We start from the raw sequence: 22,950 nt of genomic DNA, 5'->3' as shown, positions 1-22,950 counted from the left end.
AGATAACTTATATTCTTCAGTGGTAGAACACTGGCCATGTTAGCCAGAGGTCCTGGGTTCAAGTCTGAGAGTTGTTTATCAGTTAAAATTCAACATTAAATACTTTGAGTTTAGAAATATCACAAATAAAATGAAGTATGTCCTCAATGTTAAAACTAAAAGAAGACTTGGCACAGCATGTCATGAGAAGTATAACACTTAAAGTTAGAGCAAAATGCAGGATTGGGTGTTTGCAATGTTAGAAGGGTGTTATTAAAAATATGGTACATGTCTATTTTGTATCAAAATCCTGGACACACAATCTTTAATGAGCACTATTTACAAAATCCAGCCTCTACAGAATGGTGTACCTAAAATTATTTTGAAAAGAGAACCTCTTTTCTTCATGTTAGGCTTACATGTTTACAATGTGGTACAGAATGTCACCATGTGTTTCCTACTTCCTGAGTTAATGTGTAATTTTGTTTTTAAATTTCTGTATTTTCTTTCAGTTCATTATGCTTCATGCCACCTTTGTCAACAACTTCATCCACTAATTGGCAATTAATAGTTTCTTGCAAAGATAACAACACATAACATCCTAGATTAAAAACTGCCTTTACTGTCAGTGTTCTTGGCAATAGTCTGGAGTTTTATATATCCTAGAACTTGAGCACAAGCATATAGATGTCACTTACAGAATAGTTTTGTGTATACAAGACCTTGCTTAAGTTGTTACTGTATGTTTTCTATTAAAAGCCTGGTTCACCTTTATTTAGCAGATTTTTCAGAATTCTACTGAACTTTAAAAGACTGGGCTTGAAATGTAATTTTTAACTTTTGATTGCAGACATAAATTGTAACTGAACTGAGATAGTAGTAAGATTTTTAAATTAACTTTTCTTTGGAGCTTTTGTGAGATATTACTTTTATTAACTTTAACTTTGTACTTTAGTAGAGATTCTCCTTCACCCCTTGGTACCAGACACAGTTTTATCCTAAGTTTGGATTTAACTTTAATATTACATTACATATTACCTCCCATTTTGTTTTATGTTAATAACTGTGCTTGTGTGTAGTGTTTCTAATGAATATTATCATGTATCTCCTGCAATTATACTCTTTTTTTCCTAATAAACTCAGTCAGAGATCAGAGAAAGGTACACAAAAACCATGATTTATTAACTTTCAAGTTTTCAGTTAGTAGGTTCTAAATGAGTACCTTGAGGACAATCACTGAGCCAGAAAAAAAAACCATAGTAGTAAAGAAGGAGGGTGGTTGACCAAAGGATATTTTTGTCATGGAGGTTTGTGTTCTTTTTTGAAAAGACTGTAAGCTGAACTTGTACACATTCCAGTAGAGTAAATTAGTGTAAGCAAATGTTCAGATGCTTTATCTTCAAGATGTTGTTGTTGTTTTTTAAACTCAGCTCAAAGCTACACAATGAGCTATTTGTGCCTTGCCCACCACAGGTATTGAAAACCAGTTTTTAGCATTTTAAGTCTGCAGACTTACTGCTGAGCCACTGGGAGGTGGGGCTCTTCAAGAAGAAAGGTCTATTATATGAAGGCTAAGACAGAACTACTTGCAAAAAACAGGTGGCTATAAAAAACGAAAAACTTCTCCTGGATTTTGAACTTTTGCTGATGCTGTAAATGTCATTAACAGCTATAACCCTGCAGTGGTAAGTTTAAGACATAAAATTAAGGTAATTTGGACACTCAACAAATCTAATGACATTCTCAATCTGAGACTAAGCCTAGGTAATGTGGGAGCTCAAATGACCTGGGATCATCAAATACAAATTAAAAACCTTTTAACTATTTCCATACTGTCAGAAAATACCAGTGAATTACATTCAAAATTTAAAACACTTTATTTTCATGGTATACAAATACACTTGGCATAAAACAGCTAATAATTGAAAACTGAATACAAGTTTTAAGTTCTGAATTTTATAAGGCAATATTAAAAAACAAAATCTTCAAATTCCCTTAGTGTGAGAATTATTACGTTTGCTCTCTGGGTATCTCTTCTTCTCTATTCTACTTGCCACCCTTGTTGGGGGTGTAAAATTTAATGGAAATTACGTACTGTAATATTGTCATTGTTCAGGTGTAGCATAATTTTACAGACTTCAATCTTATTTGTTTACAGAGCTATAAACAAGAGAATCAGAACTTCTCTTGAATATAAACAAGAGAATCAGAACTTCTCTTGAATATAAACAAGAGAATCAGAACTTCTCTTGAATATAAACAAGAGAATCAGAACTTCTCTTGAATATAAACAAGAGAATCAGAACTTCTCTTGAATATAAACAAGAGAATCAGAACTTCTCTTGAATATAAACAAGAGAAACAGAACTTCTCTTGAATATAAACAAGAGAATCAGAACTTCTCTTGAATATAAACAAGAGAATCAGAACTTCTCTTGAATATAAACAAGAGAATCAGAACTTCTCTTGAATATAAACAAGAGAATCAGAACTTCTCTTGAATATAAACAAGAGAATCAGAACTTCTCTTGAATATAAACAAGAGAATCAGAACTTCTCTTGAATATAAACAAGAGAATCAGAACTTCTCTTGAATATAAACAAGAGAATCAGAACTTCTCTTGAATATAAACAAGAGAATCAGAACTTCTCTTGAATATAAACAAGAGAATCAGAACTTCTCTTGAATATAAACAAGAGAATCAGAACTTCTCTTGAATATAAACAAGAGAATCAGAACTTCTCTTGAATATAAACAAGAGAATCAGAACTTCTCTTGAATATAAACAAGAGAATCAGAACTTCTCTTGAATATAAACAAGAGAATCAGAACTTCTCTTGAATATAAACAAGAGAATCAGAACTTCTCTTGAATATAAACAAGAGAATCAGAACTTCTCTTGAATATAAACAAGAGAATCAGAACTTCTCTTGAATATAAACAAGAGAATCAGAACTTCTCTTGAATATAAACAAGAGAATCAGAACTTCTCTTGAATATAAACAAGAGAATCAGAACTTCTCTTGAATATAAACAAGAGAATCAGAACTTCTCTTGAATATAAACAAGAGAATCAGAACTTCTCTTGAATATAAACAAGAGAATCAGAACTTCTCTTGCCACACCCATCTGTCATATCTTCTCTTTCACAAATAGCCAGTAGTGTGTTTAATATTATTTATAACCACCAGAAACACCAATCTGTCAAATTACATTTTATGACATAGTTTTCAGTACAGAGAATTGTCTATTCTACTTCCAGTTCTGTGTGTTATTATTCTGTGTTCTCTTGTGCATAATTTATTTAAATAAAAAGTATTTAGTGCTGCAGTACCATAAAATAAAAAGGTCATGTTTCATTGACATTTGATAGAAGAAAGAAGAACCAGGCAAGTAGTATGTTTGTCGATTTTCATGTTCATTCCACATTTATTATTATTAAAGTAACTAAAATATAAACATTAGAAACTTCTTAGGTTATATGCTAAATTGGTAGAATAAAGATTATTAAAACAATTTGAGACACACTTGCAATCAACTTATGAATAGTGTAGTGCATTATGTAATTTTATAAGGTAACATAAACTACATGTTCCCTATGTGATTTTACAACTTGTGTTGGCAGAATGAGAGTTAAGCACCTTTCAAAGGGCAATAAAATAACAAAATTCAAGTAGAAATAGATGTATACTGTTACAAGTTTAAAGTTATCTAGGATAAACGAATGTAGTTTCATGTTACAATTTGAAGCCATACTAGAAAGAGAAATGGACAATTTAGGTTTATTCTGTTTTTTCTAAACGGTAGTTATAAAAGTTGGTCAAATTGATTGACCTTGTTTAGAGTTAGGGTAGAAAAAGTAACAGAAAAAACGTTTTACTGAAAAAAAACCAAAAACAAACCTGAAATGTATTCAGGAAGTTTCACAGATTAAGCAAATGATATTTGAGGTTTTTGAGATGAAGAGAAGTATTTTTACACTTAACATTAAAATCACTTTGCATTTGAAGCAGTTAACACTGATTACATATATTCAAAGTTTTAATGAAAACATTCTTTTTTCTTTTTCTTTTTTAAACAAAAGACCCCAACTTCCTACTGAAAGCTTATAAAATTTCATGACGATACACAAAATATATTAGAAAGTTTTTATAATGGAAACTATAAAGGTCAAATTAGGGCCATTAATTTGACTGACTTGACCAAGCTTGTAGAGAAAGTTAAAGCTTGTAACAGTATACATCTTTCTATACATAATTTTATTATTTTATTGCTTTTTGAACAGTGTCTAACTAATACTCCTGCTACATAAGTTGTAAATACCTCAGTGAATGTGCATCTCATGTTACCCTATTGAATTCTGTAATGCAGAACCAACTTGCGAGCATACCATGCTAAGTACTTTTATCCTTATCATTTTACCTCATGTAATTTAACCGAATAATTCTATGTTTTACATTTTAGTTACATGTATAGTAGCTAAAGAATACACGTGAAACACAAGAAATATAGTATTATTTACCTAGGACTTCTCTTTTTCTACTGTAAGTTATTGACAAAACTTAATCATACTTTTTATAGTAATGCTACTACAACAGTAAATAATTTTTATTTAATTCTATGCTGCAACAAAGAAAAGAGAAAAACAACATGTAAAAAGCAGAAAATGTCCTTAACTATCAAACTCTTTCTGTCTTTATAGCTATACAACAAGACATATTAAGTATTCAGTTAAGCACCTTGATGTGTTTCCAATGGAAATAATGTTTGAACTTGAAGTGAAACAGACAATTCTGTCCAGAAAACAATGAAATATATAACACATCATTTGATAGGCAATTATTTTGGCTTTATATGGTATTAAACATCACACAGAACTACTGGCAATTTATAAAAGACAGGATATGACAAGTGAGCATGGCAAGAGGGGTCCATCAGAAAATAAGATTTAAGACCACAAAAATTATGCTTGAGTAATAATTACAGTTTAATAAGTAACTTATGTTAAATTCTATACTTCTAAGTGGGTTGATAAATACATTAGAGAAAAGGGAAGACCTAGAGAGTAAACATCACAAATGTCATACTAAGGAAGATTGGGATTCTTTTAAAATATTTCTTAATATAATATTAAAAACTTTAAATACACAATGTTAAAATCTGATTTATTAGTTACATTTATTTACATACACTGAAAACAAAGTAGTGTAATTAAATCTTGAATTTAACCCTGTAAAAGGTTGTGACATACATACTTTGACCTATTTGATGTGAAAAGGTTAAATGAAGTACAAACAGATACATCATGAAGTTAATAATTTAGTCCAAAATTTAGTACACATTCACACATACTATAGCATAAATATGCACACACCAAATTCAATGTATCATAGAATACATAATACCATCCTGTATTAAAAAAAAACAGAAAAATGGGATTTTTTGTTACTACTTTAATTTAAGCTTGCTCAGCTTAATTAATTAGCATCATAACTTGTAAAAATAATAAACTCAAATTAGTAGTTCTGCTTATTACTGTTTTTGATTTGATTAATCTAACAAACCAAGTCTCTTATGAGAATAATCCTTTAATTGAATGTTAATGCTAAGCCATTTGCATCTGAAATTGGTTAATGTGCATATCGTTACCATTTATAAATATCACGTTCAAAGTTTGACCACACAACATGTTATTAAGGTATTTAAATAAACTTCAAAAGAAAATAGTTTATAATTCAACTTTGTATGTTATTTAAGTTTTCACTTCTTAACTTAAAGAATTCCTAACATAAAAAAGCCTGCTTTGGCTTACAAACAATTAAATGGATAAGATATGTATAATTACAAACAAGAATTGGAAATTTGAGTATCCTACTTCTTGACATGTTCTTGAGATATCTGTGACTTATAAATTATTTGCTGATCAACTTTATATAGCTGGTGGACATTTATAATCAAGAGAAATAGAAGATTCTCCTTTTAATACACAATATATTGTCTTGACTACCCTATATAGATTATTCACTTATTAGATATTTCTCATTCCATTAGCAGAGTGGAGCTGCTCCAAACATTTCAGAAAATTTTGTAAATCTATTTATAACTTACTAAGAAAGTCAGGTAAATTACAATAGTTTTGGGGCATACTGTTATAGGGTCTAGATATATCTTTTGTGCTCAGAATATATATTCAATAACTAATGGGGTCCTGAATTTCTTGGCTGTGATACAAGTTTGTATTTCTTTGTCCTTCAAACCATTGGTAATAAAATTAGACAGGAATCCATTCTGTTCAACATACTGTATATGTGAATAATTGGGTTGCATGGAGTTTTCATTTCAGGTGTTTTCCATTCTGTTGTTCAAGCATTTAATAATACTGCATTTAACAAAAGGTTTGATCGTAAGACTAGAAAGGTAAGCACAGTAGTCCCCTTCTTGAAAGACTACCCAACATTCTATGTGGTCTTTCTTCAGAGTTAGGTGGAGTTTCAAGAATGGACAGAGAAGTGCAAATAGCATTGTTTCACTGTAGTTACATAATTATATTATTATATCATTACATTTTATTATCAATGCAAGTATACAGTACAATAACTAAACTACATAAAGTACCCAGTTGTTATAGAGTACATGTCAATTCGATGCTGTTCTCTTGAAAGACATAATATATACAATACAGTATGTAACACAGGTATCTTTATTCATGAAAAAAGTTAGCAAGTGGGGTTTGGTTCAGTCATTTGGAATAATGAATACACTTTTCAAACTGCAGCCTTACTTTTACTGATGTACTCAAGTGGATGGGTGGGTTCAGCATATTATGGAGCAAAGCAAGTAGGCTATCTGCACCAAACATCCAGTAAAGAGTTAAAAGTAAAATAAAAGTATTAAAATTTGTAAAAAAAAATCAAGGTAAAACGAGACAAAGTTGAATTTTTGAATTAAAACTTAAACAGCATGAAATCCAATTTCTATATCTAATGTACAGCTGCAAGAGAGAAATTACAGTGATACTAGTTTTAAAAGTCACTCTGTAGCATAAATTGAATGGCCATAACTTGCCAGGATGACTAACAGGTAAATACAAACAACAGCATTAGTTACCTGAAGTTGGCCTTTCCAGTCCTGGTTGCAAGTTATGCGACGTTATAGCCATGTTCAGAAAGTAAATAATAGAAGTTGTAAAAGACTCTCTGTAGTATAATTGTAATAATTATAACTCTCCAGTATCACTAACAGGTAAGTTCAAAAATCAGCATCAGTCACCTGAAGTGGACCTTTCCAGTCCTGGTTTCGAGCTATTTAACATTATGGCCATTTTCTAATTTCATATTGAACTAGTTGTACTTCCAAAAGGAATCACAAAAAAGGTCTAATTTATGAATCAAAAACTTAAATAGCATTAAAAAGATCAATGGCCTTTAAAAAACTAAAAACATTTGTAAGGCAGACAGTCTCACCATCGCCAATGAAACTATCCAACATTAAGGGTAAACACTGGAACAAAACGTGGTTGAAAGTCGTAACGATGGCAAGAGACTAAAATGTGGCTTATTGTGACCAGAGTGTCACACAGACAACACATTTGATGCATCAGTTCCAGGTAAAAGAAAACAATGAGTTAAAAAACTGTTAATTATGCATAGTTTAGTGAGGACAACTTCCTCTTTCCAATTCTTATGGAAACAAGACTCCTTAAGTCCAATAAAGGGTTTTATTTGGAAGCACTTAAGTGACTCAAAATTTTGGCAAGAAGTAAAAAAATTCCATTAATTTGATCCCAAACCCATTGATGTACATTCATAAAGCAGTAGTCCAAGAAAATTTTGCATGTAAGTCTACAAACCTGATGGCATGCACTTTGATCTCTATCCAAAGACTATCCAAGGCACTCTAAAGGTAGCCAAGATAATAAAAAAAAAAAAAAAAGTGACATGCATATGCACTTGATAGCATACTTTCAGCACATAGGTAGCTGTGTGACATCATGATAGACCAATCATTAATTTTATTATTTTGATGGTTAGTTGGTCACCAGGGGGAGAAAATAATGCACTGTATATCTGTTCTCAGGTATAGTGGTCTAAAATGAGGGGCAGTTGCTGACCAAGAGGGGATCTACTAGATCTATGAGTTAGTGTGCTGCATATAGTTTTAGCAAACTTTTCATTCTATCTGCTGACAAAAATGTTAAAGAATGAAGTGGATTACATTTCTATGAAGTTAAGATGTTATATGAAGGGCAATAACTTCTCATGACTATGGGACCAGATAAAAAATGTGTTGTGAATGTAGTATCTATAAAATCTGGATTTCTTATCTGGTGTTAAAAGGTAATTTTGTACTAGATAAACTGTGGTTATTTCCATAATGCATTGTACCTTTATGTCAGTTCATTATGTAAGAGAAATATTCCATCTAAATGATCTAAAAAAAAAGTTAATTGTAACAGTTAGTTACAATTTATTATTGTTCATCTATACAATAAGATTTAATGTCTTTGTGTCATGTAACTTTTACCAAACTGCTTCTCACACCAACTTCTAAATAGTACCAAACAAACTGTCTTGGTCCCAGAGGTTCCCTGAAAATGAACCCCAAATCTGGCAATGATTTACATTATAGCATGTAAATAAGTAGGCCTACTAATTACCATTTATAACTTGGTTGAAAAAATAAAGCTTGCATTATATACCAGCAATAATCATTAAACTAAAAAGTGCAAAATCATAGTTCAAGATTGACTGGGTGTCACACAATTCCTCCTAAACTGCTGGTCACACTGAATTATAAATGACACCAAACAAATTGTCTTGGTTCAGAGATTTGCACAAAGGAAGCAATTATCACCCACATTTTGGGGAACCCAGGGATTTTCTTAAAAACCCTTCTCCTAATGGCTGAACTAACTAACTATTAAATGGCATCAAATGAATTCTCTTGGTCCCAAAGTTTGCACAAATGCTAAATTTTTATCCTAATCCCTTGATTAAGGAACTCGGATATTTCATAAAAACACTTTTACAGGAATTCCCAAAATGCAGACCCCAAATGTGGCATTGATTTACATTACAGCTCACAAATAAGTAGACCTATTAATTAACGTCCATAACTTAGTTAATAAAATTAAATGTACATTATACTGGCCCTGCAAATGTGAGCCATGAATCCATGAGCTGACTAATATTATGTACTACAACTGTTTTAGTTGAATGGTTGTCTCTGTACTAAACAACAATTAAAAATAGCAACTGAAGATATGCTATGGTTTACACATGAATGGACCAGACTCTTTACAATATGTGTTTATGACATGTTGGTAATAAATTTCAACAAAAAATAAATAATGCACAGTCTACTTGTTTTAAAATATATTAAAACAAGTCAAACATATATACATATACTCAATTACCTCAGCTGTATCCAGAACTTTATATAATCATCTCTTTTCATCAGAGTGCACACAAGGTAATTCAATTACTTTAGAAACACAATTAAAAAGATAAATTATTTCTTTTATATTATGTTATTGCAATACAATCTAATAATTTTCAATTTGGAAATTGCCACAATACACTCTTTTTGATAAACTCATAATTGTGCAGTTTAGGTCTCTCTATCTTACTTTAATTCAAACTACATTTTGTACATACTACAAGATAGTATAATGCAATAATACTCACTCATAACAATGAGAAAAATTTAACAAATTCTAGTAACATGAACAATAGTACAAGTGTCAATTCACAACATATGAACTCCACAATGTTTTACATGAAAACATATAAACATACAAATCTGTGATAAACTTTCCCTTCTAAAAGTAATTAATTTTAATATTTGGGCTATGCCATCTAAATCATTACACATTTTTACCCTGAAGCAAAAATGTCCACGTTTCTAAAATGCTCAGGTAATAGGGTTTTATTAATTTCTGTCATGACCCCTCACACCAATGTGTTTTTTTAACATCATGAATATTTTTACACACACACACCATTATGGATACAATGTTTCAGACAATTCCCTTCTTCAAGTACCACAACTGGTTTTCGTTTACAGACTTACTGTTCATTTAGTGGTTAACTCCTTGGTGGTTTGACCTACAACATACTTCTTTGTATTGACATAGGACAGGCTGCAGTAAATTTAAAATACAGATTAAATGAACAAAACATAGTGTGAGATAGTGAATTATTTTTCTTTCTGATGATGGTCTTGTTCATTATTCATTTATTATTCCTTCTGTTATTCAGTTTCTTTATGAATGTTTAGTTACATTAAAATGCCAACTCACCTTCTAACTGAACACATTTGAGTACACATGTATGTATTAAAAAACTAGCACCAGCTTCCTTGGTAGTGACATACAGATATTTTTTAAGTATATTCGAAAGATGTACTTGTGAAAATGCAGTGAATAAAAATCCTGTCATAAGATAGTTTGTGAACAAAATAGTTAGTGAATTATTGCTGTTTATCACTCAACACTGTCACTAATACAAAACCATAATTTTGAAATATAGTGTTGCGATTTTCTTTTAATTAGGATTTCTTCCTCTTCAAGTTCTTTTTCCTAATTCCATTATTTGAAATAATTAATAGATGTTTATGTTTTATTGTTCATTAATGTTATGATCAAATCCTGGCAATGTATTTTTGTCAAGTGCTAAATTTTATTCTAAGCACTGTTACAGTTAAAAAATTTGATTTTATGTCGAACCCTGGTTGTAGTGGTGTGCTATTTTAAACTGCTTCAATATAACACAATGTTTAGGAACAACAAGAGCCTTACGGTTCATTTAGTCTGTATCATCCTCTAATCTAAAACTATTAAATAAAATACTGAAGCAATACTTTTTTAAATAGGGAAAAAACCCACAAAGCTATGTGAAAAATATATAATCCACCTCTTGTAAAACATGTCAACAAAACCCAAAGTGTAATTTCATAGAATACTGTTACTCTAGTACAATCCAGTAGTTTATATGCCATAAATATTAGAGAATCATCATATAAATAAATTTAATAATAAATTAAAACAGAGTAATAAATTGAAATGAAAGTGTGATATTCTCAGGTTACTTGATTTCCTCACAAGTATTAGACGGTTCTGTTTGAATCTATTTGTACAGTCTGTCACTTTGACAAACCTTGCAACCACAATTAGTCATGAAAGTAAACATATATAGTTTTTAATGTACAAAGTGTTTCACCACAAAAGTTGAAAATCTTAGTAAATATTACAAGTCATTTGCACACACACAAAATAATTAGATTTTTTCAATTAAGTAATTTTACTAAAATGTTTATTTTGAATATATGAAACCAAGGTAAAGTTCAGACTCATGTTAAGGTGAAAAACATTTCTCATTTTACAGTTTTCACATTTCACAAGCATAACCTCTAAAACCTCCTAAATAAGTATCAAAAGTTTTCAGTAAAATTATATATATGTTAATTTCTCTACCTTGATACTATAAGTATGTAGTCGATTTTATCTGACAAAAAAAATCTAACTTGCCCTTTTTAATTTCTGGAATTACTACAGATTGTAACAGAAAATTTACAATTATTTATCCTAAATACTTTAAGAGTTGTAACAATATACATCTTTTTTTATAAATGTTTTTATTGCTCTTTAAGCTGTGTATCACAACTAATCCTATGATACAAGCTGTGAAATACATGGCAAATACATAGTTCCAGTTATGGTATTAAGTGATGTAATGCACAAGTTATTTATGAGCATGTCTCATATAGAAATATAATAAGCTTCTAATTTCATATTTTAGTTACTGTCATAACAATAAGTGAAAAACAGAAACAAGAAATTCAGTATGTATTTTGACCCCTTGTTTTAAGTTTGCTGTTGGCCCACCAATGCAAAAAAAACTGACTTCTTATATGATGATGGAACTACTACATAAAACTATTTTTATTTCATATATACTTAAGAATATAAAATAATAATATGCACAAAGCAAACAATGTCCTATAGCTACTATAATATAATTGGTTTTATAGCTTACACATAAGTGTCTTAACTCTTTCAACATTTGCTCAGTCAATCTGACTGACCATGTCACTTTTCTGTAGTTGTTTAAGGTCTTTACAAATTTAATACTTTTAACTTTCAATGTAGTGTATATCTTTACCAAATTTGGCAGTCTTTCAGTTAATATTACAAGTATATGTTGTTAACTCCTTGTAAGTTTGACCTACAACATACTTCTTTCTATTTACAAGCTACAGTAAATTTAGAATACAGATAAACTGAAAAAAAAAAAAAAGTGAGGTCTCATCTCTATAAGGTGGTAATTGGTTGAGAGATGGGACTGATTCTTTATAAGGGTTAGAACTCTTTGTAAACAATTTTTGAAACTTCAACTACATAAAATATACCTTGATATGGAAGACTACCTGGTGAAAGACTTGGCATGGACAAAGGATTGGGCCATGTCCAAAACATCTTTTACTTCTACAAGTCTAGTACTAACGAATGTATCTGCCATTTTACATTTGTTGATCATAGTAGTTTTCTCAGGCATGTAAGATTGAAACACAATAACAATACTCCAAATGTAAAAAAAAAATGGGATAGCATCTTTAGTGATGACATTCCTGATATTGTATATCCATTCAATTGTGATAACTGTGATAAGGGGTTTATTTCCAAAAGAGGTTTATCACAACATCACAGAATGAAACATCCAGTGCAGTATGATGAAAGTATTGTTACCCTATGATCAAGATCAAGATGGACTAACAAGGAAAAAAAGTTGCCAAGTCTAGAAGACTCCTAATAGCAAAAATATTAATATTATTTTAGCTTCTAAGTTTCCTGGCTGAACTCATAACTCTATTAAAAACCAAAGAGCATCTTTAGAGTATAAAAAATGGTTTGAGGAACAAAGAAGACTATTATTTGGACTTCCCCCTATACAGGAAGATTCACGTGGCTCCACTGAAGTTAGTTTTAACAATTCATTAATGATAAACATTTTTCCAGACAAGCTGTACATAGTTTTGACACAGGTTCTGCTTCTTCATTTTAATCGGAAGATATTTTTAATCCGGAACCATTTTATACAGAGGATGCCCCATTGCTATCCTTTACTGACCACATTAGCTCATTATGTCTCAACTTTCCAGCTGGATGGGACAATATTGTTAACGTTATGATCCAAGAACACTATCACACTTGGAAATCAGTGATTTCATGCTTAACAAGATTAAAAACAAACACCAGCAGAAGGTTTCACCCAATTTAAAGAAAAAGAGGAGGAAATCAAAGACTTGTAGTTCTCACAACAATAAAAATTCTTTATTACAATAACTTCAGTAAGATGCAGAGGTTATATAAAATTTACAAAAAAAGAGCATTAGATCAAATAATAAACCCTACAGAGAGGATGTTATTCCAACAGAGAATGACATTTTTTCATATAAATCAGAGTTTATTCACACCTCCATCTCCTCCTTATAATCATCCCATAGTGGATTTTAAGGGATCTGCAATAGATGACTCGTCTACCATTATTACTGTCAACGAGACAAAGAAAATCGTCAAATCACTTTCAACTACATCTGTTGGACCCAATGGTCTCATGCCAAAGATTTTGACGATCATCTGCCTGTGATTATTTGTCTGCTCTTTAACTGCTCTTTATGGGCATAGGATCTTCCTCAATGACTTAAGCAGTGTAGGACTATTTTAATACCTAAGAAGAGAGATCTATAATTTGTGAAAAACTGGAGACCTATTACAATTATGGCAACTATAGTGCAAGCCTTCCATTGTTTGCTCACCTCTAGAATGATGAGGAATGTCAGTTTTAATCCACTTCAAATGGCTTTTGTTTAATATGATGATACTTTTGTAAACACTTTGATGCTTGAGTATCTTATTAAATGTCATGGCTTTGGATATAGCCAAAGCTTTTTATTTTGATTCTTACTTTTTCATCAGGAGAGCATTAAATAGATTCAACATGTTTACAAATATGAATCACTATGTTATGAACACTCATGCGGGTTGTTCTACGGAAATCATCTTGATGAATGTAACAACAACTGATGTCCCCATGAAATGAGGAGTTTGACAGGGTAATCCCCTATTGCCACTTTTATTCAATAAGATCACCAATGAATTATTTTGAAGAAACAGTCCTGACGTTGGTGCAGACATTCAGTAAGTATTATTTGGATTGGGTTTTGCCAATGATGTCACTCCTTGTCAACGGATTGTTGATACGAATATTCCTTTCATTAAAGAAAATGGACGAAATATTTACATCAACAATGACAAATCTTTTGCATTATCTCATTGCTCTGAACAAAAAGTACAAGAACAAAAGTATTAGCCAATAATCAATTTATTATTCACAATCAGGTTATTCAGCAAGCTCAACCTTCTGAATTTTTTAAATACTTGGAATTAAGTTTTCATAGAAGGGAAGAGCTGATCCAAAATGTTATGTAAAGGAAATCAAAGAGGATCTAATGAAGATTCATAAATCAAGCTTGAAGCCTTAACAGAAGTTGCTTCTGATTAGCAGCTTTTATATTTCATTTCTAGGATGATACACATAATACCATTATCTCGACCCACAGCTAAAATGTTGAATTTAGTAGATAGAATTATTAGAAACAGAGTCAAACATATAGGTAAACTACCCCACCAGATATGCAATGGTGTATTCTCTACAAAGTCATCTGAAGCAGGCCTGGGAGTTATAAATTTCCAGGACATCATCCTATCTACTATAAGAAGATTATGGAATATTGAGAAGGCAAATGCTCCTGCTTTACGACCTTCCTGCCACAGAATTTATCCAGAATCAACACAACATGTCCCATAAGTTACGTATCAAGAGAAACTGGAGGGATAAACTATGTCAAGATGCTAATTGTAGTGGACTGGATGAAATTAAAAGATCCCGAACCAATAATTCATTAACTTCTGGCACAAAAGTAGTTCCAGGTTCTACATTTATCACACTTCTTATGTTGAGCTACAGACTTCTTCCTACTCAGAGTAACATCTACCAAGGTAGATCAACATTCCCCTGTAATTGTAGGGCTGGGTGTATTGAGAAAGTAGAAACTTTGGCACATATTATAAGTCATTGTAGTTCTACTCACCATGCACGTATTATTCACCATGACTATGTGTAAGAAGATTTGTGACACTTTAAAGAAAAATAAAGAGATTCACTATAATTATCCAAGAACCCTTTATATATGACACTGATAAAGAAGAACCAACTAAACCATATCACTTTGCTATCGACGACAATTCAGTCCATATCATCGATATAGCAATATCTTGAGAAACTGGTCATAAATATCTAGACACCAGATATGACAGCAAAATCAATTATTATAGTGGAAAACCAAGTATTGAACAGCAGTGTCTTAAACATTGGCCAAATAAGAAAGTGTATTACAAAGCAATAGCCATTGGATGTAGAGGTGGGATTTTGAATAACAGTACGTTAGACATGTATGAACTAGGTTTTAAATATAACAATGTTCAACTACATACCTTGCATGCTATGGAAAAAGAGCTTATGGATGGATGTACAAATCATTACTATCCAACATCTCACGGAATGAATAATAAAAGAACAGACTACTGTGTATGGACTTGTAGAAGCTCAAATATACCTGCAAGCCAACTGAGGACCATGGGAAATGAGACATGGGAAATAATACCTCATTTCTGTAACATCTTGTTTGTTTAAAAAAGAAAAAAAGTCAAATGCCTCGCCATTTAATTAGTGACAGGTATGAATGGATTAATGAAATTCCCACTGTCCCTATCTACTACCTAGTAAAACTATGGCCAAGAGAATGGGCTTGGAGAAATCAGCAGGGACAAGAAAATAGTGTATTATGGGGTACATTATGCTACTGAATTATGTCACCCATGAGCTACTATGAGCTGCTTGCATGTGCCTCATGAAATATTTTTACTATAAAAAATAATACTTTTTAGTAAAATATTTTTAATAAACTAAAATAAATATTTATTTTGAATAAGTCTGCATTAAAGGTAATTTTCGTATTTTTAATCTTAACATTTTTCCTCATCTTGAGAATCTAAAATTTCCTTTGTGTTATCCCTAAACCCTCTTAAATACACTTCAAATATTTTTCTTTCCTCTGGTAAAACTTTTTATGTTATTTTCTCTACTCTATCTCAAAACAGGATCAGTCAATTTGACTGACCACATAACCACCAAATATATCCAAATACATCTAAATTTCCCTTATTTTTTTCTAGAATGACTTAAAATTGTAACATGAAACTATATTTGTTTATCCTAAGTAGCTTTAAGTTCATAATAGTATACATCTATTATAATTTCATTTTAATGTTTTATTGCTCCTTTTGCTCACCATTTGAACCATGTCTAACTAATATCTATACCATTATAAGCTAGCTGTAAATCACTTCAGGTACATGCATCTCACATTATGCTATTGGATTACATCACCCATGAGATGCTGCGAGCTGCTCATGTGTGCCTCATGAAACATGATTATTATTTATCCAATCTTAATTAACCTAAAAAGACCTCTATTTTTACATTTTAGATTCTTTTTAATAAGAAATAAAAAGAACATGAAAACAAGAAATAAAGTGCTTACCTAATCTCCTTTTTCATTGCTGAAGACGTTTAAGTTTTTTTTTTAATTTATTTTTATTTATAGTAATAATGGTAGCAGTGCATTAAATAATTCACCAAAAAACAGACTAATGACATGGAAAAACAATTTCCTTTAATAACCACAATTTCTCTGGTTTTCTAACTGTTAAACAAGAACCATTACAAATTCATCCAAGTATCCATTTTGATTCCCAAAGTTAACTGATATTGGTGCTTATCTGTTCAGAACACAACATAATACAAGATGTAAATTTGATACAAGTAATCATTGGCCTTCTATTGATCATAAGTAATACATAATTACACACAAGAGAGAACTATTAACAAATCCTCAAAGAGACAATGTGAGAGGTCAATGTGACTTTCTGGATGATAGCTCCATAATCAAACTAAATTGAAGGCTATAAAACTTAGTTTTTCTAAGCAATGATGATTTTAAAGTGAGTAATTTACATTTAATTTTATATTTTTTGAAAGGATGGTAGAGAAAATAGAGAAGAGTAAATATTTCAGAATGCTCACACTGGGAGAAAGTTAGGATTTTTTAAACTATTGGCTTGTACAATTAAAAACTTAAAACTTGTATACTATTAAAATATGGATTATTAGCTAAGATTTTATCTTATACTAATTGGTATATAAAAATTAAAAGGAGTTTAACAAAAATTTGAATGCAAGACACTAAAACTGTGTGTCATGCACAGTAAAGGACACCCAGGGCAAGAGGGTTAAATAATTCCCTAAGCTGTTTATTTGAACTTGGAGATAAATTTTGAAACTGTAGACAGATATAATGTTGTTAGACGTAGATCTGTAAATTATATATTTCTAATTGTTATAAAGGATGTAATAGTAAATGTTGGAGAAAATTACTGAAAATTTGTGAAAGACAGAATGTGAAATAAAGGTTTTGCAAGTAGGTAACTTTTTGTTTATCAGGCAGGAGGTAGCATAGCACTGCCTGTGTAGGGATGGCTTGGACTGTTAATCAAAATGGTATTTTAAATACCTCCTCAACAGATCAGGACTTCATAATACTACACACTGTTTCCTTTTATAACAGTATCTATATAATGAATGAGTCTAAAGTTCTGGAAATATCATAGTAAAAAGCTTAGATTTCTTGTTCTTCTTTATTCTGCTTCCTTTTAATTATGTGATAACTCAAAAATCCAGAAAAATGGTATTAACCAACTTCACTGGCATAGTTTCAAACAGAGTATCAATGTTTGTCAGAATTATCAAAAAGTAGTAGTAATTAAAGAAAAAAGAAAAAAATTTAGTTTAAACAATATTATCACTTACCCTTGAAGTTAACTTTCTTACAGAAATTTGGTGTTCCTTCAATAAGTTTAAGTACTGGGTAAAATAGGAATTACTAGCCAATTTTAGGTAATCAAAATATATTACTGTTTGAGCCTTATTTTATTTAGAACTTGGTTACAAATACAACCTTCCCATATCTATTCAAACACTTCATCACAACACAACAACAACAAGCAAAGATAAACTTTTCAAAAAAAGGAATTAAATGTAGGGATATCTAAAATCATATAGAATTAAAGCAAGACAATAAACAGATAAGCTCAATCCTATTCAGTTGTGATTAGTATCACCATGTGACTGGTCATTCTCTTAAAGTAATCACTGCTTGTAACATACAGATATCATTCACTTGGCCAGTAAAGGGTATTGTTGTCAGTGGCTTATTCTACACACAAGATGTTGCAGCAACATCCCTGAAAGTTAAAGTAGATACTATCTGCTATAGAGTAAAAACAGACACGAAGGCAACTACAACAAAACAGTACAGAAACGTAAGAGTACAAATATTATGAAAACATATGATATACACACGTATCAAATTGTTAATAGGTGATCTTTTATAGTAGTAGAATTGTGTAATATGTAGATTAGATATAAATATGTATTACATAATTTATCTGTATGTTATAAATTTTAAGTACCATATATTTGTAATTACACTCTTAAAGGTTATCGGAAACCATCAAAACACGCACATTGTATTGCTAAAAATGTTTTAGTTGTGTAAAGTTAAATGTTGTTTGTATCATTTCTTTTTGAAATTTCCAAATTAGTGCCAAAATATATATAAATTATACTCTGATAAGATATCCAAATATGTTTAAAGTATTTCATAGCTATTCAGATATTTTTTTGAAACCTACATATATTGAGAAAGTAACTTAAAAAAACAGTTATCATCCTTTCAAATTTCTTGAGCATATAAATGTTATTTGAACTTGTCTTTAAATATGAAAAAAGCTGGAAAAAAATTGTTATATTGCTCAAAAGATAACTCCATATGTTTCAAACAATGGTATTTAGTCTTACTGGTTTCAAAACAAAATTTAATGACTTATTGCTGGTTCCTATTTTTGCAGTTAAAAATAACAGTTCCAGTAAATGCTTTAAACAAACACTAGTTACACGGTAAATGATTTGAACTAGGTATTAGTTAAAAAAAAAAAAAATCCAGTCAGACTTTCATGTTGATAGAATAAGAAAGCTTTCATTTATGTACAAGGTATTCAATTACCTGAAGGATCAATTTATGATAATTTTATGTGGAACATACTTTTAAAGGTCACATGCTCTGAATACTATACTGATAAAATTTATTCAGTACACACACATCTCAAGTGCTTACATGTTACCTTTGTGAACACAGCTTTCCCTGTTTTTGAAAGAGAAACAAGTATCCAGATGCACTGAGTAAAACTGTACCAAATAAATTTTATAAAGAAATCATAATTTCAAAACTTGGTACAAATGACTTAGTGTCATGAAATTAAAAAAGCATTTATTTACTGTTAGAACTGTTTCTCCACTTAGTCAACCATTTTAAATTTTTATTACATATACGGAATCATACAATAAAACCTCAATTCAGTAGTTTCAAAATATATTTATTACTGTATCAGATTGAAAAGGCAGTTCAAATATCATTATATTGTTCTTCCATTGGCTAATTAGCTTTATATGTTTATCATATTATACTTCAAGATTTTTATTTGTTTGTTTACGATATCTGTGCTATCTATCTCCAACTTTGAACTGGTAAAACAGAGAGAAAGCATCTAGTAAACTCTTGGAATAATTTAATGGTGGGATTTTATTGTCACTCTTATATCCCATGCAAACCCCAAACTTTGAAATCTTGTTTTTTTGTGGTAATCAGAAGCAAGTCAACTAAGGAAATTTGAAAAATCCAGTGTAAGCTAAAATAGGTGCCTACTTTGCCCATTAAAACCATAAGGTATCAAACAGAATACTTACATTTACATAATTTCCCATCCATGTTGAACTATTAGTAGATGAGTAAAAACAAGTATAATTATTTGTAGTATCATGAATGATAACTTACGATAAGAAGTATTAACAAAAATAATGTTTCCAGATGCATTTCTACCCCGCTAATTTTTATAATTGTTAATAATCTGTATGATTTTAATTTTGTGTTTTCTTAAATAAAAGTGCAAAAAACTTAAAAAACCAGGAACTTGCCTTTTTCAGAACCACTTCCACATCCTGAAGACAGAATAGTGAATGCTGCTACTGATCGATTATCTACATACATGTTTTCCACCAGGAAATAAGCCAGTTCTCTAACAGAGCTAAATTTCTTGTTCAACAGCTTTTCTGCCCATTCAAAAAGTAGGTGGCAGGCTGCAGTACTACAGTGGTCATCTTCACTGCTATCTTTAGGTATCTAAGAAGACAAAATATATACATCTGTAACATTTTACGTGCAGACTTGTTTTATTATTAACACTCACTTTCAGATACATAAAAATTAAACAGAAGAAAAATTCACAATAAGATTATAAATTATATTATTTTGTTGAAACTTTTCTCAAAATAAAAAATCTGAGTGTTTAGCATGCTCTTTTCCTCAGACATAAATATTTGAAATCAACCCACATCAGTTTTATTTGTATTATATTAGGCCATGTTTGGTCAAGATATTGTTGTAACTGCAACACATAGCACCAGAAGTTAAAAAAGTATTTATTGATCAGAAATCAAAGTAGAAATATCCTTGCAACCCATAAGCAGAGTAAATAATTATTTTTTAAGCTGACTCAAGCTTTTATATTACTACACCACCTATCAAGTAAGTAAAAGGTATATGTTACACGGTCGATTATCACCCCCTAGCAAAAATGAAGAAACAATATTACAAGCTACAGTTTACCTGAGAAATCTCTCATTTTTATCTTTTAAGCATGCACATTTATTACACAAGAATAAATTAAGGCACTGTTCATCTTAAATATAAAAAAACTGTTAATGAACCAAGCTTCCAAAAGGACAACTGCATAATAACCCTTCCAAGTTACTCAAAACACGTATATTAATATTCAAATAAACCATAACATTAAACTACTGATTCTCCTTAGTGATAAAGTATGGAGACAATTCATCAGAGTATAGAATTATACAAAATAAGAAGCATGTTTCATCAAGTAATTTAAGTAAGCTATTATTATAAGCACTGTTAGGTGGATACCTTATGTATGATTGTACAAACTCAAAACAATTAATACGTGCAACAACATATGTGATGGTCATTTACCACATAAACATTAATGCATGACTTAAACAGTTCTTAAGACAATCAGAAAAATGTTCATTCAAGTAACAAAATGATTCATTTTAATACAGCTAAATACAAGTTATTAAAAGTATCTTACATACATATCTTACATATTGTATATTTTTGTACATTATGCACAGAAGACAATTTCAATCATATAATTTTTTTATTTCATGATAACACTATGTAACAAAATTTTTACTTTTTCTTGTTCCTGGGCAGAAAGTGTTATTTCCCAATTGTTTATGCCTAAAGTAAATGGAAAAAGACCTATTTTTCTCTTCAAACATTGCTTTTGTGACCTGGGAGTATATAACAAAAACATGGTGGGATACTATATTTGGGGGCTGATACAGTAAAGCAATTTACATTATAGTTGCAAATCTTGAAAAACTACTCACTTCTAAACATTTTTGTTCATTTTTTGTATAACTTTAGTATAAATACATGTAAATCTTAATTCATATGTTGTTTTACTCAGACCTTATGTAAATGAAAATGTGCAAATTTGTCCAATTTTACATAGAAAATAGGTTAATTTCTAAATTTTATTACCCAGGTCACAAAAGCAGAGTTTGAAGGGAATAATGATCATTTTTTGTACTTTTACAACATAAGTAATTAAGAAATAAACACATACTATCCAGGAACAAAATATGTGTTACATAGTGTAATGATTATCATAAATACTGATATACCACTCATCCCTAAATCAATATGCTCAATTTCAGCTACCTGATCAATAACATTTGGCATTATACTTTGGATTATTGACATCTAGCTAGATATAAATTAAACTTTTAACATTCATCTAGCTGAACATTAACCTTAGGCATTACAATGTGAAAAAAAAGGTAATTATAAATATGTTAAAAATTGCAATACTTATAGTTGGTTTGGTGTTTTATGGCACAAAGCAATGAGGCTATCTGCACCAAACAACTGGTGAAAAGTTAAAATTCGTAAAAGGAAATTAAAATAAAACAAAGTTAAATTTTTGAATTAAAAAGAAATAACATTAAATCCAATTTTTACATCTAGTCTTCAGCAGTAAGAAAAAAATAACAGTTATACAAATTGTAAAGGGCATTCTGTAGCATAATTGTAATTATCATAGCTTCCCAGGATGGCAAATGGGTAATTTCAAAAATTAGCATCAGTCACCTGAGTCGCCTTTCCAGTCCTGGTTCCAAGTTATTTGATGTTATGGCCATTTTCAGAAAGTGAAGTAATACAAGTTTTGAAAGCAAAATTTTAATTATTATAATTCACCAGAACGACTAATAAATAGTTCAAATAGCAGTATTATACACCTTAAGTTGGCCTTTCCAGTTCTGGTTTCAAGTTATTTTACATTATGGACATTTTCTGATTTCAAAGCAAACTAGATGTACTTTGATTCTCAGAAGGGAATCACATTAAAAAAGGTCTAATGTATAAATTTAACCTGTTTTTTTAACAGCATAAAAACGAATAATAGCCTTTAAAAAACTAAAAACATTTCTAAGGTGGACAGTGTCACCATCACCAATAATACTGTCTAATGTTATGGATAAACCTTGGGACAAAAGTTTAAAATGGTGCCATTTCTAAAGAGTTGTAATGACGGCAAGTCAGTAAAATGTGGCTTTTTGTGACCTGAGTGTTAAACAGACAGCACAGTGGTG

At 30.5% G+C, this 22,950-nt stretch overlaps 1 protein-coding gene across 1 annotated transcript in view; it reads right to left on the bottom strand.

Moving 5' to 3' along the window:
- Positions 1–22,950, bottom strand: part of LOC143240633 (uncharacterized) — an 89,675-nt gene that overhangs the window by 12,830 nt on the left and 53,895 nt on the right. Inside the window, exon 7 of the mRNA XM_076483386.1 lies at positions 20,191–20,395. Within this exon, the coding sequence (XP_076339501.1) occupies positions 20,191–20,395 (205 nt within the window). The remainder of the gene's footprint in view (positions 1–20,190; positions 20,396–22,950) is intronic.

This window comes from Tachypleus tridentatus, chromosome 13, assembly GCF_004210375.1.
Source record: "Tachypleus tridentatus isolate NWPU-2018 chromosome 13, ASM421037v1, whole genome shotgun sequence".
NCBI lineage: Eukaryota > Metazoa > Arthropoda > Merostomata > Xiphosura > Limulidae > Tachypleus > Tachypleus tridentatus.
The sequence above is the reverse complement of the archived record's forward strand: the minus strand, read 5'-3'. Positions and strand labels throughout refer to the sequence as shown.